The 25,887-nt window shown below is 42.6% G+C and overlaps 1 protein-coding gene across 2 annotated transcripts in view; it reads left to right on the top strand.

The window, feature by feature from the left end:
- klhl29 (kelch like family member 29) overlaps positions 1-25,887 on the top strand; it is a 276,752-nt gene that overhangs the window by 213,125 nt on the left and 37,740 nt on the right. For both annotated transcript variants that reach the window (XM_028039722.1, XM_028039721.1), the window contains 2 exons: positions 3,185-3,367; positions 8,405-8,585. In XM_028039722.1, the coding sequence (XP_027895523.1) occupies positions 3,185-3,367; positions 8,405-8,585 (364 nt within the window). The remainder of the gene's footprint in view (positions 1-3,184; positions 3,368-8,404; positions 8,586-25,887) is intronic.

Raw genomic sequence — 25,887 nt, forward strand, 5'->3', positions numbered from 1 at the left:
GTGCTGGTTTGTGTTAGCTTCTGAATGTGTCCGGGGCTTCAGGGGTCAGAGCCACGCAGCAGCCGCGGCGCCCAGATGTGGACTCTCACTGACGTGTCCAGTCGAGCGGAACGTGCAGAGAACATTCACGCATGTGTGCACGAGGTGATCACAAACACCTGCGTGTGCGTAGGCACATTTAGTTCAGCGTTTTTGAGGCGTCATGCGAAATTGCTTAAGTTGGCCTAATTAGTTGCTGTGGGGACTGAGCAGACAATAGAAACGGCTGCTCTGCAGTTTGTCATCAAAGAATGGGCTTGCGCTAAATTTTAGGATTAAACGGAAAAAGAAATGTGTGGAAATGCCAGGGTTTTTCTTTTTCCTTGTCTGACGAAAGTGATTTTGTTTGAGCTTAAAGGGTAAAAGCACATACATTATAAGAACAGCTAAAAAAGTAGAGCATTGACTGACGGATGAGTCAAGAGAAAATTAATCGCCATTGTGTTCAAACAGAAGCTCTGCTGCGACAGTCAATATGAGTGAAGTGAAACAACGAGCTGGATGAGAGAAACTGAGATTAAAGGAGATTTGAAAAATGCCGTCAGAAAAAAGTGAGGGAAATAGTCATACTTTCAAAATCCAATAAAGCTGAAATGGAGCGCAGACATGTTAGCAGCAAACTAATCACGGAGGAGAACAATGAGAACTCAGTCAGGATGGGAGATGATATGTGTGTGTTGGGATGTGCGGGTAAAAGCTCCTGAGAGCAAAGACAAAGAGTCTGTTTACCCGCTGATATTTTTTTTGCCAAATCACAGCTGCCATATATTCTGCTGTCCCACAAAAATAAACTCTTATTTATTAACAGACCATCAATGGTCTTCTGGACGGTAGTCCAAGGACCTAGATTTGTCAGAACGTAAAACATTGGGGTTATAGAATGAATTAATTGTTAGAATTTAACCAAAACCATTGTTGTTTTTATTTGGTTAGATTTGAATAAATATTCTAAATGAAAGCATGTACATCGTCATGGTAACATCATAGGATTTCTTGTTCGCAAATTTATTTCTAAGAAAGTTAAACTTCTTCACAACCAATAAGCCGATATTTGTTTGAATAAATTGTTCATCTCCATGCTAGCTTTTGCTTTGACAAAACTGGGTAATTGAAGATCATTTACCCTTTTACCTGGGCAAAAGTTGTAGTTTACTATCATAAAGAAATAGGGACAGTGCATTCTAGCAAACAATTTGAAATTATGCAAGGTTAACAACTTAAAAGACCAAAAAAAAAGTTCAAATTCAACTCATTTTTTGCCAGTATTAGTGAATTAGTTGACAGTCTCAGCTAAGATGTGACGTTCATTAGCCTCACGGATAAGAAGTTCAGCCAGCTAGCCGTACTTTTGACTTTAGCTTCAACGCCTTCATTAAGCTAGCTAAAACTATCTTACTTAAAAGTTATAGTGCTTTGATATATTTGAAATAAAGTATTTAAACTATTAATGCACTACTAATTTATTTACAAAAGAAATACCATATAGTATATTGTAGTATACAGGCTATAGTTGTTAAAAAAAAATCAGACTTGTCATTGTTCAAACATAGTTACATATTGGGTACGTGTTTGACAGCAGCATTATATTAAAATGAAACCATACTTTAGCCTAAATCCCGTTGCCTTTATTCTTCTGAACACATATTTTAAAAATAAAAATACTATTTCCTCTTTAGGAAATGTAAGTTGAGGGCTGAGAATGAGGGGCAAAGGAGTGAAATGGGATTCAGTCTATGTTACCAGGATTTTCATACACTACCAGGCAGGGCGACAATCTGTGGAAAAAAAAAAAAAAACTCACACCCTCTACATTTTGTTATTGTGTACAAGACCTTCATGCTTCATGTTTACCATGACAGAGTCACAACTTCTTCTTTAACCGTCACTTTAGTTTTCATCATATGCAGGCGTATTTTTTATTTATTTTTAATCCCTGGAGGAAAAGGCGTCAGGCAGCTCTAAGCTGTCCACTAAGTCTGAGCTGGTTGTCCAGGATATTTCTGAGGCAGTGGTTTGTTTACTCAGTTTCAGCCAAGCACAATGTCGTTTTTTATATAGATGTTTTTCCCTTAAAAAAAAAAAAAGTCTGCTTTACTTTGAAAAAAGTGGAAGCGTAAAAACATAAGAATTTCAGCCTAAAGACGTATACATTATGGAAAACTCCTCTGCCTGCCTGTGGGTACAGTAGGCCAGGAGAGAGTATTGATCCAAAAAGCCAAAACTCGTGGTTAGACTTATCCTGGACTTTTGGAAGATTAGCATTCCATCTCGTACATTTATTTTTCCCTTCATTTCTTTTTCTTTTTTTTAACGTCTTTCCGTTTTCGGGCCCTGTATCAGTCTCTCCTTATCCGCTCCCTCCCTGGCTTGCTTCCCTTTACCCACCCGCCCGCCTGCTGCTTACAAACACACAGCTTATTTTTGTCTGGTCGCTCTGCCTGCTCGCTGGAGCCTGCTGGTGCTGCAAACCGAGAGGACCTGAGGACACACGTGGCAGCCTGCCAACGTGTGTGTGTGTGTGTGTGTGTGAGCGCAGGTTTTAGAAGACTGGTGTCTTTATCCACCGGCTGTATGTGTGCATGTTTATAAGGTCTGGTGGACTGAACGAGTTTCGAGTGCGTTCCCAATTAAGCGAGTTCACCTCAACATACAAATGTACCTAAATTGATTTGCCTATTGATTTTGTGATCCTCCATTGCCATTTAAAAAAACAAAAAAAAACTTTCTGTTTCTGCATGTGCGTGTAGACGAGTGAATTCATTGTTAGCGCCATTAGGATGTGTAGGAGTTGAGCTGGGCGGCGACCACGCGTATGGCAGGCCCATCAGTCTTGTTAATTGAGTTACGCTTTCCCATTTACCCAGTCGTAGTGACCGGGAGGAAACTTTGCTGTTTTGCATTTAGCATTCCCCAACAAGCTTATTGACTCGAGGCCTGCTGAATCCCAAGCAAACCTTTTTGTCTCTGCCTCGTTTGTGTGTGTTAGTCGGTTCCGCCTCAATTACATCAGCATCCAACAACACCCGACAAAGCACCGTGGCTTCTTGCTGCTTTTGCACCTTACTCAATCTTACCCTCATTTACTGCTGGAATCCTCTCCCAATAAACCTGCTTTCTCCTCTCTCTCTCCTGCTTTGTCCCGTAGGTGTAGCGGAGGTGATAGTGCTGTTGGGAGGGCGACAGGCCATTGGGATGAACCAGCGCTCCCTGACAGCAGTCACATGCTTTAACCCCCAGAACAGTAAGTGGTACCCGCTGGCCAGCCTGCCCTTCTACGACCGCGAGTTCTTCAGTGTCATCTCAGCGGGAGACAACATCTACCTGTCAGGTAAGCTAAATCATCCACTCAAATGGGGCTTTTTCTAGCTTTCCCCGTGGCAGGCGTTCACTGGAAGGTTGCAGCATTATAGAGTACCACAGTTAGGAAAAAGTTGGAGCCAGTTATTTTAAAAGCTTGTAAAATAAAAGGCCAGAGTTTGAATATTGTTTCTTCCTATCCTAACTTGACTTCAAGTAAAGATAAAGATAAAGATCTGAGCAATTTCAAAGATACCGAAATTCTTTTGAAACAAATATACACAATGTTGGATTACTAAACGCCAGCTAAGCAAAGTTGGAGTTCTCAGATAAACACGCTCATTGTGCATTTTACTCTTCGTAGCCTGGCTTTTACAGACACAAGTTTCAATTTCTCTTTAAAATTAAAATGTGATCTGAAGGAATCTGTAAGGGAGTGAATCATTTTTCATGGCACTGTACATCCTAGTGTTGATAAATGACAACTTAAGAATTTCAAATTCTTATGTTGAAAAATATTTTGGGATTATCTAGCTTGCTTTTCACTCTGATCTGTCATTCCACCAACTATATGTGTCCAGAAATAAGTCTAAATAATAATCCACAACATATTAATTTTTTCATCACATTTTCTTTTTTTTAGCACAAAAGAGTGAACCTATTGAAAATGTGTGTCATTTTGAGTAGAAGGATGTCAGAGTACACGCAAGTCTGTAAGCGCCGTTTATTTCTTGGTAAAATCTAAGGAAAAGATTAAAACATAATTTATTTGACTCCTTCTCTATTTGGTCTCCTTGAGTGATTTTTTTTAAAAATCCTTTTGTGTTATGGGCACAGCTGTGATAATGTGTTGGTGAAAGTGCTTCATATTTTAGGTGAAAAGGAGGAAACAGAAAATTTCACATTTCTTTTGTTAGATCTGACAGTTGATCATCGGTTTTTGTTTTTTTCGTAGCTCCTGGTGTGATTCAGCAAACCGAGCCTTCACAGGCCACTGCTCACTTCCTGTGACCTTTCAGAACCATCCAAAGAGTTTTTAAAGATGCCGGACTCGAAAACTCACCAATATGTTGCTTTGAAAGCTTTTCTCAGCCCACTACTGCAGACACCTTTAATGTCTTTCTGTTTTTTGAAAAAAAAAAAAGTAATTTTTCTGTCAGACTTCTTTGCTGTTTACCCTCTGTGAGGATTTTCTTCCTCTTCTTCTTCTCGGCTTTTCCTCTGTCTGGCTTCGCAGCTGCTGCAGTGTTCTGCAGTTTATTTGGTTCCACAGCAGCCCACTGTGCACTCTGTGACTCCCCTCTATGTGACACCTTTAAGTCGCTCCTTCAGAGGTAAACTGAATTTCTCCCTCCACAGTCCATTTGTGCGAGCGTCTTGCACGCTACTCAGACCTTCACACTGCACTCTGGAAATGCAACAGGATTTGTCCTGCGTGTACCTTTCCTCTCCAGCTCCTTTCATATAAATGTAAATTTGTGTTTGGGCTCCGGAACAGGTCTGCATGTGTCCACCGGGAGTCACGTTGCCAGTGGGGAAATCAGGCCTGTACAAGCTAGCCAATCAACAGGCTCTGGTGTGTAACCTTCCCTACAAGCTGCACAGGGTCACTGACTTGTGGCTGGTGTCAGGAGTCAGGCTATACGTCTGAAAGAGCTGATTTGGAAAGAAATGGCAACAAACAATTTTTAATCAGAGTGTCACTGTTGTTAGAGTTGGAAAACAATCGCAGTTGAGTTCTTGGAGAGACGGGATTTGGAAATGTTTATCGGGCTGTATGAAGGCAGAGAGTTTAGTGCACCACATACTGTGTATGCCATCTGAAAACAAAAAAAATCTGTTTCCCAGGCGAGACAATGCTTTAATAAAGAATGGAAAGAAAAGTTTAGTGTTATTTGATTTATATGACTAATGTGTCCTGTCTGTATAGCAATCAGACTTGTGCCACAAAGAAGCCTAACAGTTTTACTTTCACAAATGGAGCATTACAGCTTTCACCATAATCCCTCACTTTATCTACGTATATGTAGGGGAAAGAAAACTTTAATACAATTTGTTTTACGTTAAGAGTATTTGAGTTTTGTTGTACTCACACAGATCATCCTGCTTCACGCAGATGGCCATTGTCGTTCAATCCACAGGTTTTCAACCCAGTCTCTTTCATGTTAGAAAGTAAAAAGAGTGTGACTTTCATAAAATGATGTGTGGAATCTCCCAAAACACAAATGTTTGTAATTTGCCACTTTTTTGTAAATTGATCCCCCATTTGGGCGTGGGAGGGACAAACGGCTGTGCATATATATATATATATATATATATATATATATATATATATATATATATATATATATATACATGCATACATATACATATATACTGTATATATATATGGGTGTGGGGGCATGGGGGGACTGTATGGGTGTGTGGTGTGTGTGTAATTTCCGTAAATAAGAAATTTTGCCTCTTGTAGGCACTGTTTGTGATTTCTCCATCTGCAGAAATATTTTTAAAACAGTCAAAGACTGTAAGGCATCTAATTTGGGTTTAGAAGGTATCAGGCAAATTGGCTTGGAGCCAAAGTGATCTGCTCTTACACCGGCTTCCCTATTACTGTAAATAAAGTTAATTTCAATCTCAACAAACAAATGGAATAAAAAGAGAGGCAGATGGGGGAGAAAGAGTGAAAGAAGAATACACCAGTAATCTGCTTCTTCACCTGCAGGAAGAGAGACAAAAACAAACATGTACATATAGAACAATATCATCACTGAAAATCACTTTTACTTTTTCCCCCAAAAAGATTGACTGAGCCATTCAAACAGATGAACATGTTTGGTGCTGAACCATTGTTACTCTGGCAGTATGTTTAGGGTTGTTATCCTGCTTGAATGTGAATTTCCACCCCAGTTTAAAGTATTTTGGAACTTCCAACATTTTTTTTTCCTGGATTGTCCTCCATTTAGTTCCATCTTTCCATCAATCCTTTCTTTTATCCCCATATCATAATACTCCCTCATCTCATTCAAGGTGCCGTACAGCAGTAGTTTTCTGCCACACTCTGCATTTACACACGAGCCAAAAAGTGGGATTTTTGATTTTCATCCAACCAGAGAAACTTCTTCAACATGTTTACTGACCTATAGTTAACTTTAAACAAGATTTCTTATGGCTTTTTGTCAGATATGGCTTTTCTCTTGCCACTCTAGACAGTCCAAAGCAATCCTAATAGTTGGAACCACTTTAGTTGTCTTGACGAGTAATAACTGTCCTGTCAAAAGATTCTCCCACCTAAACTGTGCATTTCTGCAGCTGCTGTAGTTATACTGAAATGACATAAACTCACAACAAAGATTGTTTATCTTACATCCAAAAGATAAAGGTAACCCAGCTAATGTCCAACAAGTGCACACTGATGTTTTTTAAATATAAAATGCTCCTACATTAAAATTAAAATTGACACCATTTGATTCCACCAAATAACTCTTTACTTTAGCTATTGAGACATCTTGTAGCTTGAGCCAAACTATAATAAATACGTTCTGCACCTCTCCCAGCAATTGTATATCTTAACATTGTTTGACTTGCACCTCTTCAGAAGAGCGATTACCCAGCAGCTGTGATTTGTGCGCCTGATTAAACACAGCAAATAAATATGTCTCGGTTTTTCTACAAGTGTGATGCTGTTTCAACACAGAAAAGTAAACTGTATCAGGCTGCTTTATGCTGGAGCTTCCAAGGCAAGCAACCAGCATTTTCTTTGTCTCAAAGCTTTGAAACGTCGTCACAAGCTGTCCTTTTCTCCGTCTCCTCGGGTGTTTCTTCCCCTTTCTTTAGCGCAGTCAAGGTTAAAGTGTTAGACAGCATTTATTAGATCACTCATGGCTCGTACATGCACTCGCAGAACTGGGACTACATTCAAAAGCTTCTTTCTTAGAAGCCACAAAGTTAACTTCATCTGGCAGTTCATTTTGCATGCATCTTTAGGTCATTTTATTCCATTGTAATAACTTAACCAATAGGGTACACTGAAACATGTTGGGATGAGCGCTTTAGAGTAGAAAGAATTTAAAAATGTTTTGATATTACATAAAATACATTAATATGATGGTATCAATTGGAATTATGTTCGATACACGATTAACGATACATGGACTTAATCCTTTACAGAAATATAAAAGAATGACCCGACTGAGTAAAGCATACCTTTTAGCTATTTTATAGAGTAACACAAGTCTGAAAGTCTGATATTTGATATTTAAATATTCAAGCTATTTGCTGTTGTGGTGATCATTTGGTTTGCAGACTTTCAGCTACACAGAGTTACCTTAATAAGTGTGACGGGCGACACTCCTCCGGTTTCCACAGCACAACCTTCTCTTTTCAGGAAATATTTCCAAATTACCGACTTTATCATCAAGGAACAAGTTTCAGAGCTTTCCTTCAACAAGCCGACCAACTGTGCACTGCAACAGCTGGGAGCAGGAATCGCTGCATTACTATATTCTCCAAAAACAAGTCACCAAAAACTAGACATGACAGGACTTGATATTTTACAAAATGACCTTCATTTTCTCCCTCTAAGAGCCATGAAAGAGTGTTTTCTCATGCCAGAGGAAACCGTGCTAAAGCAGCGTTGGTATACATAATGGAAAAGGTGTGATAACGTGCTTAGCCTTACCTGCAGAGTTTGTCGTACTGCAAGTGATTTTTCTTTGTTTATTTAACCAAAGGAAAACCCCATTTCCGATCTAATTTTCAAGTGGAACCTGGGCAGAAATCTGAAACATAAATTACAGATTCTTTAGAAGTAAAAATACATAAAATATGTTCCCAGGGTTCTTAGCTTTAGCTTTATGTACTATGGCAGTTTTACTCACCAAAACTGAGAATCTTTTGCAAGTGGGAGGTGAATAAATTACCGCGTTTATCCAGTAATCAACATTGTTCAACAAATATTTAATGAAAAGCTCTACATCTCCATTGTGTACAGTGTGTTAATGTTACCAACAGAGAAAATTACAATTCCCCAGCACAGCCCACTTTAATGACTCTACTTTCTACATTTCAGGTGGCACAGAGTCGGGCGTGATGGTGGCCGACGTGTGGTGTTACATGTCCCTGTTGGACAACTGGAACCTGGTGTCCCGGATGACCGTGGCTCGCTGCAGACACAACAGCCTGGTGTATGACGGGAAGCTGTACACCATCGGAGGTCTGGGCGTGTCTGGCAACCTGGACCACGTAGAAAGGTAAAAAGAAAAAAACTCAAAACCACCTCATCTCCAGACGACAGACGCATTCCGCATCTCTTTGGGACCAAATCGCTCTGAGCCGCCACTCGGCTGCTGTGTCCGGGCGTGGGCAGGCCAGGAAAGGCTAGGCGGATGCCTGAGCAACATAGATATGAGTGAATAAATATTCACACCGCACAGCAAAGTGTGGCAGATGGTGCAGCATGCAATAGTGCGGTGCAGCATATTGCAAAAGTGGTTGGACAGGTTTGTTAGCATTTTTTTTTTTTTTTTTTAGGCAAGCGAGAGGTTGCAGGCGAACGAAGCCGAGCTGGAGCAAATTAAATGGCCACAGCTGTGAGTGTTGTGGTGTGACAGAATGGCTTTTGCTTCATTTTTTCTTTTTCTTTCTGAGAGCGAGAAGATTTACTTTCAGAAGTCAGAGTGGTGAAGCGTGTCTGATTCTATCCACTTCGGCATCAACACATCACCAAGTCTTCATCTGAAGGTGGAACACCATGTCCTATTCATCGGGGGCTTCTTATTTCTCGCCGATCTGATTGAAAGTCGTTCAGCACAAAGCCTGACGTTTGCGGCGTTCTCGGGGAGTCTAATGAATTCCTACCAGCGTTTAAAAAAAACATGAAAAAGAGTGATCCACATTTAATAGTTTGATTCATATTGCTTCTCTTTTTTAAAGCAGTGCTCTCTAGGTATTTTCCCCTCCAACTTGGGCTGACAAGTGGGTTTCGGCATGGAGTGGGGAGGGGCTACCTCCCCCACCACATGGCAGAGCAAGATTAACCAAAGCAATCAAAAGAACATTACTGAGTATATTAGAGCAGGCCGCTGCCGCTCATTACCTAGCTGCTCAATTGATCTCCAAAGCTGTTTGCAATGCACAACAGTCCTCCAAATGAAACAGCCTAATTTGATATTTCCCCATAATGCCGCTATACGGTGTCGTTATGACTCGGGGTGGATGGAATATTTGCCCCGTAATGGAAACGCATTTGATTCATCTGTCTCGGAGCTGCTTAATTTGAGGGCTGTTGATGCATATGGGGCATTCAGCACTCCAAAGAAATCAGCGTTTTGTTTTGTTTTTTTCTTTTTCTATGCGCATGGTTCTGTGTTTGTTGCTGTTTTCCCTGCCTGTTCTCCGGTGTGCATTTTGCTGCAATTATGAAACTTCGCCGAGGCCCCACAGCAACCGGACTCAGTTATGAGCGCTGTAAAACTTTAACCTACTTTGCCTCTCTCCAAGAACTACCACAGGCTTTCTCGTTTTGGTATTAGTGCCCCATTGGTGGGCAGTGAGGAGGAGGAGGGGTTGTTATCCACAGACACACAGAGCAACCTGGGTTTTGATCTTTGACGAAGGAACAAGCTTTATCACAGCTTTAACATATAAACGCCACAGGGTCTCTCAAGATGTTTGGACAGATTGATGGAGCCTGTCAATGAGCCTGTTTCTAAGCAACCCAGGCCTTTATTTTATTTATTTGTAAAACGGCAACAAGATGCTTGGAATTAAGTCGAAATGTGTAAATCTAAAAAAAGACCACAGAAATATGGACACCTGTTAAACCTTCCCTCATTTGTCACAAATTCAAATACATTTTAGTGGGATTGTAAAGCAACGCATAGTTGTGAAGTGGGAAAAAAAATTGCTAAATGTTAGAAATGTGGCATGCATTTGTTTCTAGCCCCTTTTATTCTGATACCCTTAAATAAAACGCATTCGCGCTGATTAACATCAGACATTTGGACCCACTTGAGTTTAATTAATCATTTAGTAGTTTGCTAGAGGACATTTCTGAGTAAACAGCATCGTAGGATGGACTATGGAGATATATAAAGGCAGGATTAAAGTTGGAGAGGTATTTAAAGTAGAGTCGAATTATAAAACGAAAGCTATTGAAGCTTTTTTACCTCAGATACACCTTCTTCACAGTGAAACGACATGGCTGCATCATGGTGTGAGGTTAGCAGGGACAGAGAAGCTGGTAGAACTTGATAAGATAAATGGAGCTCACACATGTTAACCGATACTGTTGTTTTTATGTACGTTAATCTCTTAAAACCGCATCTCAAGATCCCACACGTGTTGATTAGCAACACCAAGTGGGTTCAACACTCCAAATTTAGGAACCCTGGTTTTGATCAAGGCATATTCAAGCCTAAGAATGTCTAACTTAATTTCCAAAGTTAATCTAATGCACTGCCCTCTTTTCAGTTCTTAACTTGTAGAAGAATCCACGTCTTATTTCCACTTTGTGTTGGTATATCACAAAAAATTCTAATAAGGTACATTTAGGATACAGTTTGTGGCTATTATGTGATTAAAATATGGTAAAAGTATCTTGTGCAGCTGTAAATAAGCTTCCAGGTGCATTTGGACTGGGATTGCACGTACCATATTTGTAATATTAATGTCTCTGCTGATTCACTGTACTTGCATTTTTTCCCCCGACTGTTATGTAATGGTTACAAATTTATTATTCATAGTTCATATAGTCACTTCAAATGTCTGCGACTGGCTGCTATTTTGTCTGCTGAATAGATACGTTGACCTGCTGTGAATGTTTTCACTCAACTTTGTTGATAAAATATTGACTGAGCAGCTGGCAGACATTGACGATGTGAGCTGCATGTGCATTTATGAAAATCGGAAAATCTCGTCGTATCCACCGGGAAGTGCGAGTCACAAAGGTTGTAAATATTCGCACTCCTTGTGGATGAAACCGAAAGCGATTCAAATCAGGCTGCATTTTCACTTTAAAGCCGTTTCTGGGCTCAGAGCAATGTGCATAGGCTCTGTTTATGATTGGTATAGCAAAAATGTTTTTCATTTTAGGTAAAGCAGCTTAAATACCACAGTTCAATCATTCCTGGTTTTTAATAGTGCTTTTCACATTCAAGGGAAAAGAAAGTGTTTACATGACATAAAAGCTGGAGGCAATTAGAACAAAACAGAATAAAAACTGTGAACAAATATCTAAAAAAAAAGCCTTGCCATACAGAAATGCTTCACAGAGGTGACGCTGGTGTTAAGGACTGAAGAAGCACAGCTGTGATCACGCTGACATGGTGACAAAGAGTTACAATAAACAGAAACGCAAATCCAAAAATCCAGATTCAAAAGCCAAAAGTAAAGTCACAAATGATAAAGTAAATACGGTGAGTGATTTCAAGTGGCACGAAAGTTTATTCGTCATTATAATTAAACAAATTATGGTAAATGGAAATTATTTACATTCAATATAAAGTCAGCCAAAGTGCAAACAAAGCATAAAATAATTTTCTAAAGTAAAAAATTGCAATAAACCTGTTGCCTAAAAACTATATAAATCTTGAATTTGCATTTGAAGATATTAATTGTCTACATTCAGGTTTCCAAGAGGACTGTTCAGAAAACAGATTTCTCAGTGAGTTTTTGTTCTTTTGGGCATAAAAGCATGTAAACCTAAAGAAAAGGTTCAGAATATTTCTAAATGAGGATCACAAATAGTTGATACGTATATGCCTGCAGTGGATAGCTGACTTTGTGTTTTCAACTCCAGAGTTGCAGAGGTCAGAGCTAAAAACTGTTGTGAGAGACGCCAAGACCAAAACTGACTGCCACCGTCATTAACCCACTCCATCATCGGAAATACCACAGTGGCGAATGCGACAGCTGTGTTGTAAACCTTCAAACTACTGTCATGTGTGACAGCTGTTTTGATAAAGCCAATTATTGTTAACACAGAAAGTGGAGATTGGAGGTGGTGCACCAACGATCATCTTCCTGGGTGAAACAAAAATTTAAAAGGAGACGTGTGAACAATGTCCAGTTAGTTGTCATAAAAGTAAAACAGTCCAAAAAAAAAAGCAGTACTTTATTACACTTTTTTTACACTCTTACTATGTTCTCAATGTGTTTCACTCAGATTATTACAGCTGCAGTGGTACATCTTTTTTTTTTTTAGTTATTAAGACTTTATAAATCAGCTTTTACATAAACCCTAAGCTGGATTTATACCAAATAAAAACACCAACTTAGTTATCTTCACTGACTGCTGATAACCTTGTCTCAAAAGCTTACTTTAAATATTCCAGCTATCCCTTTAAGCATGATGTGTCTTTATCCAGACTAAAAGTAATGAAAGAATCAGGTTACAACTCTTTGTAATTAGTTATTTTTGTCCTGCTTTGCAGAAACTAAATTGCTCCAACTACCGGATGATTAACTCTGAATATTACCAACAGGAAGCCCTTAACCTGACCTGAGGCAAGACCTCACAGGCACGCTGCTGGTACAGAGAATGAATGGTGAAACCAAACGAAACATCACTCGCTTTTAATTTTGCTCATCAGTAAATAAATTCCTTCCCTGCTGATTTCAGCAGAATTTTTGCCTCCATTTTCACGTCGGGCTCCTCTCATCGCAGTCGATCCTCTCCACGTTTTCTGTTCGTCATCTGTCACGCTCGTCCCTGTCAGCCCGCAGTATTCTTTAGCGACGTTTCCGTCGCATAATGTGATGATGCATGTTAGAGTGATGGAGCGAACGCGTCTCGACTTCTATTTATTTCCCAGATAAAATGCATAAGCAAGGAATCGGTGAGGGACCCGAGCTGTGCAGCTTAATACTGCGAGCATGTTTGTTTTACTGAGGAGGAAAGGAGCAATTTTAGAGATTAGGGGAGGATTTGTGAACAACAGGCTGCAGGTCTACGAAATTAACTTGAAAGGCAGGTGCTATAAATCATATGCAATCCCAGCAGCAATTTCATTAGACTCATAACCAGGAGTTTAATCCTGGAAATAGTTTTTTATCTCATTTGAAGCTGAGGGCAGAAATGATTATTCATCTTAAGTGTATTTGCTGTTGAACTATAAAAACGAAGATATTTGTTGTTTTGGCCCAGAGCCATCATGGTGACCTGAACTGCTTGTGTTCCCACCGAACAGCTGTGAACTAAATCACATTTTATTTTGAAACCTGACGTCCTACGCAGCAGCGCCTGAAGTTTGGCCCCGCACGCACCGAAACCTTACTTTAGATCTTACTTAGATCTTACTTTAGGACGTTTACATTTGAGTCGCCGTGCATGTTTCACAGCAGAGAGAGAGAGAGAGAGGGAGAAAAAGAAAAAAATGCAACAGCTGAAGAATATTCGGGTCAATTTCTGCTCGATTCTGAAAGCATTTATCCAGATTTGCTTTGATAAATGAGTCCCATTAAAAGCTGATCCTTAATTTTGGAGCTAACTGCCAGATTTGGCAGGTGTGCCTCTGCTGTGAGACACACTTGGCATTCCTGTAGCTAAACGCGGCGAGGCCAGAACTCAAAAGATAGCAGAGACTTCAGCAGAGAAGGCAGCGAGTCCTTACCGGGGGTAATTCCTGCCTAGTGGAGATAAGTGAGCAGCTTCTCCAGCCTTGTTTGTGCTTGTCGCCTTTTGTACAAGGCGGACGAACCACACACATCCGAAGAGGAGTTGTAATATTTCGAGCTAATAACACAGAAAATTTTAATCAGTGCGTGTGAACGGCTGCCTTGTTTGATAAGCAGATGACTGGTGAGGATCTGAAGGCCGGGGAAGAGCAGAAAATGATGCAACAGCAAGAGCTGATTTGCTCCACTCTCTCAGTGATTGGGCATTTGCATTTCTGTCCACACTCGGGTTCTCCATATTTTCTGGTGTTTATTGTTCCCCAGAGTCGATGAAACTTGGCATGGATGGAAACTTTGTCTTTCTTTCATTTTTCTCCCTTTGTTTGTGTATGAGTCTTCTTGAAGGGCTCTCAGTTTGTTTCGATCATTGCAGCCTGCACACAATGCTCCGCAGAACAAGGCTTTGAATTTTATAAACATTAATATTGATACCCTTCACTCCTAAGTTATGATATTTTTTTTTTACTTACTGACTGAATCAAAAAGAAATACGTTTAGAAACACTGCATTTATAGCATTTCAAGAACAAAATAGGAGTAGGACGTCATGAATCCCTTATGATTCTTTTTAAAAATGCATGTTTTCCCCTTCTGAAATATTCCATATTAAATAAATATCAGTAAATTACAATGAAAACGAAGCTAAAGAGCTTTAATAGAATAGAATATATATGTTGTTTTTCTTGTGAAGCCTTGTAAGTATTAAACACGAGGTTATAGTTAATGTTTGATAAATCAGCTCCTAGCATATTATCTGGGGGTTACAGTTAATTTAGTGCAAGCTAAATGTCCAGCAAAGTGTTTTCTCTACTTCATTAATTCAACACTTTCCTTCCAAAATCCTAAAAAATAAAAGTTAATGATTCAGCTTTGTGCTAACATACACAGCTAGAAGATACTCAGACTTGTCAGGGAGCTGCAACAGCCAATAAGAACTCTTCTTTCATTTTGAATGTCATTGTGAAAGGCACAGTTGATCAATTCTACAATGATATTCATTTTACCACGTCTTCCACATTGCTGAAGGTATTGGGAAAGTTGAATGTGGCAAAATTATATATTTTGTTGTCACTAAATAAATTAGTTGTGTACTTGCTTGTTTGTTTGTTTTTTTTACTTTAGATCAAGACTCTTTTTCAACATCAAACGAGAAATTTAAGAGTTTTACTGAGACTGAATTCTCTTGCCACTTCCTCCTGAGCAATCTGGAAAAGGTTTCATATTCATGTTATCCTCTGACTTTTCCCCCATTTTTTTCCCTCTATGCTGATGAGACTTTCTGCCACTGACAACTGAAAGACTTTCCTAAAGGCTTATGCTTCCATCACCCTGATTTTAAACACGTGCCACTTTGAGAGCGACGGTAACCGCCGTGCTCCTAGACACTTAAAGTGCTCCCATCTGCTCGGTTGAAGAGGACCAAATGGGCCCAGACGTATGGACGGTTGAATTCCACGGGGCGCAGGTGGACTCCAGTCGAGTTGATGAAACATTTTTGGGATCTATAACAGCAGGATGAGCCAGCTCTCATGCGAGTGCCTTAAAAGCTTCTAAACATCTATACAAACAGGATTTTTTTAGACGATTTTTTCTAATAATTCGAAATGGATTCCAGCTCCTTTTAGATGCCACTCAGACATGAAAACGAGGAGAGCTGTCTATAAATCCCGTTTTAATACTGTATGTGTGTTTGAGTGCATGCGTGCGTACGTGGGCATGCGTGTATGTGTGTGTCTGATCCACCCAAGGTCTCTCACCGCCCAGCTCTGGCTCAGAGCACCTTGACACCTTATTTGTAGTCCGCGCCGCTCCTCCTCGCTCTCCATCTCTCCATCCATCTCACCGAGGGTTTCACGCTCCTAACCGTGAAATTCACCCACAATCACAATTATGTCTTCAATCAGAGCCATCTCAAAAGCCGCCAGGATCCCGGCTTTCTTCAGGAACAGCAGGAGGCCCAAATCAACACAGGACCGAAGCCGGCTCATTCCCGTCACTAGCTCTCCGCGCTAATGACTGACAGATTTTCAGAGAAGCGTTCAGGCTAGTTTGGGGAGGCTTTTAACTTGCAATCAGGTACCCTGGGCCTGCACACTCCTCAGCATGTTGATCCTTTGGCAAACCAGTATGATTGCAGATATTGAATAATTCATAGGTGTCTAATGATATGTCAATCACAGCTGGTTTTGTTTTATTTATTGCCTACTATGCATAGGTTTTTATTTTTTTTATTTTGCATCCTCTGAGCTCCATTGCAAGTTAATATTGCATGAAGACTGTTAGCAACATAATACTGAGTAGAGCAACCAGCTTTTCTCCTTAGGGATGTTGTACTGTTTGGTTAACAAGGCTGAATGAGGAGGAGGAGGCTTTTGTGTTGCTTTTCAAACCAAAATGACCTTTTCTGCTGCGTTTGTGTCCGTGAAATCAGTTGTGAAAGCTCCATTGTTCATGTGCTGTTTTTTTTTTTTTTTTCAGTTTCATTAACATCTGTTGCTGTTACATAAACACGCCTGCGCTTTACTTCTGCGTGTTGCTATTCATGAAGCCGTCATTTAGGACTAAGGGTTAGGATTGTGTTCTTTGCGAAGGCTGCTCTTCTAGAGTGGTCAGTCTTAGTTTGACGAAACCAGCGCTTTCGTGTTCCTCCTAACTAAAATCTCCCATCTCTTTTACCTTTTTTCCCCCCATTTAGAGGAGCTATACTTTTTATCTGAGTAATGGGCCGTTGCGCGAGTGCGGCTTAGCGAGCTGCAGGAAGCGAATTGCAAATATTCAACCACCTTGCAGAGGAAATTTTCCAGTAAAAGCATGACAATGAACACGCTGTGAGAGCATGATTAGAGCAGGAGGAGGGTTCCTGATACCTACTTTGCTTCTTGAACTTCCAAGTTATTCAGCGGCTTGATGTCGGCAGGCGGTGCGCACACTGCGACGCAAGTCACCCATAGAAACGACTCCCCTCTATAGAACAGCGGGGGTAGAAAAGGCACTGCGTTACATTAACAAGAGGCAGGGGTAGGGTGGTAGAATTCAATTTATTTATATAGCGCCAATTCGCAATAAATGTCGCCTCGAGGCACTTTACAAAATAACATGTCATTCTAATTCAATCAAACATACATTCCAATTGATCCTACTTATCAAACAGCAGAGTATGCTCAATTATTCAAAGCAGTTTAAAAAGTTTCTATCTAGGTAAAACCCAGCAGATTGCAACGAGTCATTGACTAGCAGCATCCAGTCTTCCTGGAGGAGCGTGTAGCAATAGTAGAAAATCGCCTGCGTTGAGCTGTTTACTGCAATCCCTCATTCTGAGCATGTACGTAGCGACAGTGGAAAGGAAAAATCTCCCATTTAACTCCAGCAGAACCAGAACCTGACTCGGTACGACCACAGATGATCACAACCGACTGGGGGGGTTGAAGAGACGAAGCGGGACGCATAAAAATAAACAGATTAAATGATGTAGGATTATCTTCTATGTTTATGAAAGTAATAAGTTAATAGAAGCAGAGGGAGAATGATAAGTTCATGGCAGTGTCATCTCAGCCGACGTCCTCCAGGAAGACAAACAGCTAAAAAGAACGCCAGATCAGGTACAGCTTCTATGGAGAGAAAAATTGCTGAGAGAAACGACAAGCTAATAGTTGGAACAGCAAATAATGCAAATCAGAGAGTAGTAAAAGAACAAAGTCAGGAAAAAGTTAATTAAAATTTCATTTTAAATTAAACAAAGGTTCCATATTTGACAGACAAATCTCTCTGCAAGTATTTCTGGTTGCAAAACCAAAAACAGTTTTGGTATAAAAAAGTAACTTTTTTTTTAAACTTAAGCCTGACTATTTAGCCAGATATCGGTTTGTTATCATTTTCTATAAGGAGCGGGATGACAACACATTCTGCACAAAAAACATTTAAAAGCTACTAAATTTAACAAGAACATGTCAAAATCTGAGAAATAAATAGATGCTATAGATACACAGATTTCCATATTGCTGGTAAAAATAAAATGTTATTATTTCACCATCAGCAGGCATACTTTAGATCCTGTTTATTTTAAGTTTCTGGGTAAATGATTAGATAGTTGAACAGATGCACTTTTACTCAAGAGAATCATTTCATGGGAAACTTGCACCTTCCTAAAACTATTAATTAATGTAAGATTCACCATTGGAGATGTTCTAAGCACATCTGCGTAAAATGGTGGAAACCTGGGTAGAAGATGGAGTTGGTTTAGAAGTGCAGCTTGTAAAAGCGAAAGGAAGCTGTTACATACAGACTCCATCCTGTCTGGCCCATTGAAATTCACTCCAGTTGCACATGGTGCCATCACTCCAGAGCTATCTCTCTAAACAGAAAGATGGGTAGAGATTTAATTTGAACACACTCAAACGTCGCTCCCACACAGAGGAAGGTGGGATCCGTTGTCGGTTGCAGCTTCCTGCCCAACAGCACTCTCTTTTGGCGATTTTGGGCAAATAAGCGGCAGGAGGATGATGCCAACAGAGCGTCCCGCAGCTCAGTAGCCCCAGGTGTCGGAAACCCTGCAGTGAAACCGTCGAGGAGGAGTGCGGGAGAGAGAGAAAGAGACGCGGAGCAAGCCTGGAAGAGTTTAGCAATATCGAGCCGAGCCTGGGAAGATGAGAGGGAAGGGTAGATGGAGCAGCTGCAGGTGGGCCTATGAGCCCTGGATCATCAGTCACACTGGAACCAATGAGTTCATGTGTAGATGCTTTTTTCTCTTTTCTCCCAGCCTCAGTGCAGGAATAATAAAGTGAGAAGAGCTGCTGAGCATTTCCTTTGGAAGTTAGTGTGTTGCAGCTCGTATTTGTTTTCCCCCACTCTCTGCTACACAGCACCCGTGGGAAGTTGTGTTGGAAAGAGAAAGGGTTGGGCGGAGGGAGCCACACACCATGGCATTGTGGTTGGGCACAATCATTGCTCCCAAAGCCCCCTCGCTGAGGCAGTTTCCCCCCTGTGGAGCTAATCTCTTCTCCCTGGGATTAACAAACTTCACAGCACAGCCCTCCACTGAGCTATCGCGACATCACTTCACTCTCCACCCCTTCTTCAGCCACACTTTCTTTCCAGTGCACACTAACTATCCTTTTATGTAAGCCCATACAACAAACCACAAGAGTCAGACATGGCTAGATTAGGGATGTTTTGCAGTTATAATAATGCTTGTTATAACTAATTATTGTAGTTGTGTGGATTCCCTCAAAGGAGGGCAATAAGGAACTTCAGCTCTGCTTCACTGTGTTCGCTATATACAGTGCCTTTCAGAAGTATTCACACAACTTCAGCATTTCCTCTCTTTGTTATGTCACACACAAATTTGAATGCATTTTATCTTAAGGACCAACAAACGAGTAGTAAATGGTAATATTGAATGGATATAATTGAGGGCTTTATTTTTTTCTTCACTAAAAAAAAAAAAAATCTGAAAAGTGCGGCATTTTAAGGCAATGGATCGAGTAAAATCCATTGCCTTCACAAACAGTGTCATGAAGATGGGATAAAGGTGCAGAGAAATGTAAAGCAGGGCAAGTTTGTCTGAATCTAGTGCAAAGGGAGCAGTAATCGGAGAAGAGACCCACTGTAACTCTGGAGGAGGTGCTGAGATCCACATCTCAGGTGGGAAAGGCTTGGCAAGGTGAAGGCCTCCGTTGAAAGAAATCCAGTTTGCAGTTTTCCACCGGTCATGAACGGGACATCACAAACTGTCAGGATCTGTGTTTTTCTGTGTTTATTTAGAGTTTTCTGTGTCCTTGAGTCTCTTCGTTGTCCTGTCCTCCCCTTGATTGTTCCCAGGTGTGTCTCGTTTCTGTGATTACCCGCCCATGTATTTAACTCCACCTGTGTTCCTTGTTCCTTGTCGGGTCCTTGTCGTTGTATGTCGTTGTATGTCGTTGTATGTCGTTGTCAATGTCTAGTCGTCGTGTCCATCTGCCTGCTGCTCGTTGTTTGGACTGTGTTCCCGTCATTAAAATCATCATTTTCATTTCTACCTGGGTCTCAAGCGTCTGCCTCACCACCTCAACACCGCACCGTTTCATGACAGAAGGACCCGACCAGACCGAACGGTGAGGCACGCTATTTTTACTTTTCATCATGGACCCAGAGGAGTTAAAGGAGCTGACGGAAACGATCAGCGAGTATGAGGAGGCTATGGCCAAGCCGTACGCTGCCGGCCGACGCCTCGGTTTCGCCATCCGCTTGGGACTGTTGCTGGACTACTGGGTTCCTCGTTTTCCGCACCCGGGGTTGGTGGAGTTGCAGAGGGAGGCAGAGTGGGAGCGTAAGGCGGCCCTAGCCGTCATGGCTGGCGAACCTCTGCCTCCCAAGCCGCACAGTTTCTCCGCCAGCCCAGATCCCGCTCCAGTTCCGGGACCAGCAACTCCAGCCAGCGTTCCAGCCGGCGCCCCCGAGGCCGTTTCAGCCGGCGCACTCCAGGCCGAATCAGCCGGCGTTCCAGCCGGCGCACCCGAGGCCGAATCAGCCGGCGTTCCAGCCGGCGCACCCGAGGCCGAATCAGCCGGCGTTCCAGCCGGCGCACCGGAGGCCGTTCCAGCCGGCGTTCCTGCCGGCGCACCCGAGACCCAGACCCCCTGCGTTCCTCCCGAGACCCAGACCCCCTGCGTTCCTCCCAAGACCCAGACCCCCTGCGTTCCTCCCGAGACCCAGACCCCCTGCGTTCCTCCCGAGACCGAGACCCCCTGCGTTCCGACCGAGACTCCCAGCGTTCCGACCGAGACTCCCAGCGTTCCACCCGAGACTCTGACCTCCAGCGTTCCACCCGAGACCCTGACCTCCAGCGTTCCACCCGAGACCCTGACCTCCAGCGTTCCGACCGAGACCCTGACCTCCAGCGTTCCGACCGAGACCCTGACCTCCAGCGTTCCGACCGAGACCCTGACCTCCAGCGCTCCGACCGAGACCCCTTGTGCTCCGACCGAGACCCTACCTCGGGGGGCTCGTCATCGCCGTCTGTGGGCGGCCCCCGGGACTCCCCATTGCCACCTCCAGCGCCGCGGACGGCCGCTGGACCGCCTCCGGGGGTCCCGCCTCCGTGGTTCCCGCCTCCAGCGCCGCGGACGGCCGCCGGACCGCCTCCGTGGTTCCCGCCTCCAGCGCCGCGGACGGCCGCCGGACCGCCTCCGTGGTTCCCGCCTCCAGCGCCGCGGACGGCCGCCGGACCGCCTCCGTGGTTCCCGCGGACGACCGCCAGACCACCTCTGTGGTTCCCGCCTCCTTTGCCTCCGCCCACCCTGTGGGTAGTTTTTTGTTTGTTTATGGACTCTTGGCCCTTCTTGTGTTTCCGCCCACGATGGTGGGTTGTTTTTTGTTTTTCTGGACTCTGGCCCCCCGTCCAGCGCCCCTCCGCCCACCCTTGTTGTGTTTTTTTTTTTGTGGGCGTCTGGTAGCCGCCCTTGAGGGGGGGGTACTGTCAGGATCTGTGTTTTTCTGTGTTTATTTAGAGTTTTCTGTGTCCTTGAGTCTCTTCGTTGTCCTGTCCTCCCCTTGATTGTTCCCAGGTGTGTCTCGTTTCTGTGATTACCCGCCCATGTATTTAACTCCACCTGTGTTCCTTGTTCCTTGTCGGGTCCTTGTCGTTGTATGTCGTTGTATGTCGTTGTATGTCGTTGTATGTCGTTGTCAATGTCTAGTCGTCGTGTCCATCTGCCTGCTGCTCGTTGTTTGGACTGTGTTCCCGTCATTAAAATCATCATTTTCATTTCTACCTGGGTCTCAAGCGTCTGCCTCACCACCTCAACACCGCACCGTTTCATGACACAAACCAGTTCCTCCAGGATTTCACGAGTGTTTTTGCGATTTTTTTCCCAATCAAAATCACAGATTTTTGCAGTGCTACTTATGTCTGACGGTAAATGTGGCTTTTTGTTACTTGACATATCAATCATGGACTATAACTTGTCTCGACTTATGAGGCTGAGGCAGCAGTGTATTAGGAGGAAATACTGCCGCCCACAGGTGGGAGTTAGCCGTCACCTAAATCCAATGATTTGGACCAATTTTTAATTTTATTTATTTATTTTTATTTATTTTTTGAAAACTTGCAGCAAACACAATTATTCATTAGTGAGTAAAATGTGTGGATCTGTTTAAAAGCTGGAAGTACTGACAAACACGTGGATGGAGGAGCTCTGGTCAGAGAAGGCCATTAAGACTTTTTGGCTTTCAAACCACTAAGTGTGGAGAAAAACTACTCCTGGACATCATCCTGGACACACCATCTACATGGCAAACTATGGAAGGCAATCTTGCAAAAGATGAGCAACAAGAGTTTCACCAGGACAATTATATTAAACATACAGCCTGAGCTAAAATGAGATGGTCTAGATCAAGACATATTCATGTGTTAGCAGGAATCCAGACCTAAATCCAGTTGAAAATATGATATATTCTCAATATATGCTGAACATGCATGTCAGAAAACAGTGTCTCTGTCCATCTGCTTCACAATTATGCTCTACTTTGTGCCAATCCATTTCCTAAAATCCCATTCAAACATCCTGAGGTTTTTGTGGCTGCAGTGTGAGAGAGAGTGAGAAAAAGCTCAGAGGTTATTTATACTCCTGCAAGGCGCTGTATTTGTTGTCTGTATATATGCATACAGCCTCATGAATGTGTATGTTGACAGAAAATTTCCCTCCTTATTAGGCGCTGTCATTTCCCATCTCCACGGAGGAGTTCCCAGATCTTTCAGTAATAATGAGGCTCCAGAGAAAGCAAGTGGGCTCAAATCAGACGGATTATCGCATCTCCTCGCCGTACATGTCCTGCCATCTTGCTCCGTCCTCCCCCCTGCTTGTCTCTTTTAACCACAGTCTCCAACCTCGCCTGCTCCTCCTGCACCGCCGCTCCCTCCGTCTTTTCTCTGTGTTGATTAGGTGGGCAGGAAGATGATGGGTGTATTTAGGGCCCGCGTGGTTTTAACGCTGCATCGGTCTGACATGCTCGTGTGAAGACGGTGTCTTCTCTTCGTCGTCTTCTAATGGGGCGCCAGGGTCTCGGAGAGGGGGAAGGCAGGTAGATGTTGGAAACAGGGGTGTGTGTGCGTGTGTGTTCACGGGACAGTAGGAGAAATACACCGGGGAGTGGAGGCAGGTGTGTTTGAGGATGGTATTAAGGAAAAGGCAGAAAGACACTGCGGGTAATGAGCACTGCGAGCCGCGTGTGCTCTTGCCACGCTGATAAACGACGGGCTGGCACTTCACACAATTTTCAGCCTTTACCAAGCCATTTTTCTCCCCTCCCTTTCTCTTTCACCTTTCATCCCGTACTCTAAATAAAAACACTCACGTTGAGTATATCCTCACTGGATATATTTTCTTTTCGGAAAACCATCCTGACATGTTGCAGCACAATGCTGCTGGCTAATTATCAATGGTTAGGATGTGACAGATGCTGCGGAGATGCTTGGCAGTCGGTACGCTGCAGAGCCCTGGCAACCCTTTCCAATATCCAGACACTGCACCCTCCTCAGCACCCAGGGACGGATCAGCTCTGGAGATACGGGGGTTAGTTTGTTATATATAGATTGGTCCCAGGAGGGTGTGCAGGGGTGTGTGTGCGTGTGTTCAGCCAAGGTGAGAGCTCTTATGAAGGAAGGAAGGAAGGAAAAGCGCTGATAAGCTTTAGTTTTTAGCTTTAACTGTGCACATAATGTGCACACTGCTTTTGCAAAAACTATTGGTAGGTCACAACCACATACTGCAAATCCGATTTATTTAGAGTTTATGTGAAAGAGTTACACAAAGCGGTGCATAATTTTGATTTCTATTGCATAAAGTCCCATGATTGTTTTACACCAGTGTGTACTCTACACCAAACCTCCCAAGATAGGATTCATTTAAGGTGACATTCTGGGTTAGGGGGAGAATTAATTAGAGATGCATATGATGACTCTGGAGGAGCTGCAGAGATTCACCGGTTAAAGCTGCGCCAGGTAATGTTCATAAATATTGTTTTTTTTACATCTTTTTTTAAAACTGTCACTTTGTCATGACAGTATAGTATGAGATAACCTGTGGAAAAAAATCGAGCTCTCCTGCAGAAATACACGGCCTGGCCAGAAACGACCAATCAGAGCCAGGCTTTCAATCACCGTCATGTACACACCGCTCACACCCTCCGCCTAGCTCTCTGCTACACTATGCTAGTTCCCCACAACTGAGCCTACCATAAATGCTAAGGCTAGTTAGCATTCACATGACAGTGGATAAATAGTTTTTCTGAAACATTAAGCTGCTTCTATGCCATTACCACATTAGGCAGCTCATACACAAGCATTATTGATAGTGCTAAATTTTTCCACCTTATTCTGATTGGTTGTCCGTGACCAGGAGCGAGAAGCTCATGTTTTTCAGAGATTATCTGCCTCGTGTTATACTGTCATGACATAGTGACAGCTTTAACAAATGTGTACAAAGCATGTTGTTGTAAAAGTTGCCTACTTTTACAACAACATGAGGGAGAGTCGGTTGACAGGATGACTGTTAGTCTTGCACTACAACGTCCTGAATAATGGAATGGCAAGAAGAAAGATGTTGTTGATTGAAGGCTAGAAATTGCCCCATTTTACAGTTTGCCACAAGACATGTAGGCAACGCAGCAATCGTGTGGAAGGAGATGCTCTGATCAGAGGAGTTTAAAAATGAAATGGCATAAATCCATGTACATTCATGTATTGGAATGCTTCTGCCTTGGTCCAGATCTACAGTAAATTAATTGAAAATTTGTAGCTGTTCAGATGCTCTCGATCCACTCTGACTGAAGTAGAGTTCTGGTTTAATGCAAGAAAATAATGGGGATTTCTTTTCCATTTCTAAATGTGAAAAGCTGATTGAGACACATTTTCGCTCAACACACTGTTATTGTAAAAAAAAAACAAAAAAAAAACATGGAAGCCATGTGCTGTCTTTTTTTCCTTTCATAATATTACACTAATTTGTGTTGGAAGTTGTAGCTGCAGCAGAAAACAGAAAATGTGTATATCTACCTCCCACTGCCACAGCCCCCTACTCCGTGTCATCGTTTTACTTCCTGATCATTCCAGCCAGCTGTGGGTGATGCAGCAGTTCTCAGTTTCTAGATGTCGTAATGAAAAGAAAAAAACACACTCCTCCTCTCATCACTCCATACACACACACACATGCAGGCTCCCCACATGGGCCCACAGCGATGCCCTACTTGGCTGCTATCAACACAGAAGCTTGCTTTGGTAATGAAGTGAGGTCTCAGCCTTCCATCTCCCATCTAGTTTTGAAGAGTGAAGGAGCAGTAATTGGTGTACGACCTACACCACCGACAGCACTCATGTCCCCTGTCCTACGTGACATTCCCATCCAATTAAATCTGCGTCTACACACACTCTAACAGACTGAAAAATATTCACACACACACACACCCCTCTTATCAATTCTCCCAAACTTCCTTCCTTGATAGTTTCTCAAGGTGTCTCTTTAGATCTACACTGGTGTCGTACCATCTGATGTTTTTCCTACATATACAGAACCTGTCTGTCTGTCTGTCTGTCTGGGCGCGGGTGCCCAGATTGTGTGCAGGAGCACGGAGGAAGGAGTCTTGTTCTCTGAATGAGTTCATTTTCTGGGATTATGGGTAAGTCTGTGGGGCCAGTGGATGGATTGCTCTCTGTTTCGCTAGGATTAGCTGAAGGTGACACTGAGGTGGCAGGTCCGTGCCCATCTGTGTTTCTACGTGCTCCCATAGTCTGATTTGTGCATCCATGCGTCGTGTGTAAAAGTATGTCTGTTATTAGGCCCGAAATGAGCTGTAATCCATCAGAGTTAATGAGCTGTGTGCGTGTGCAGGCGTGCGTGCGTGTGTG

This window comes from Xiphophorus couchianus, chromosome 15 (genome assembly GCF_001444195.1).
Source record: "Xiphophorus couchianus chromosome 15, X_couchianus-1.0, whole genome shotgun sequence".
Taxonomy (NCBI): domain Eukaryota; kingdom Metazoa; phylum Chordata; class Actinopteri; order Cyprinodontiformes; family Poeciliidae; genus Xiphophorus; species Xiphophorus couchianus.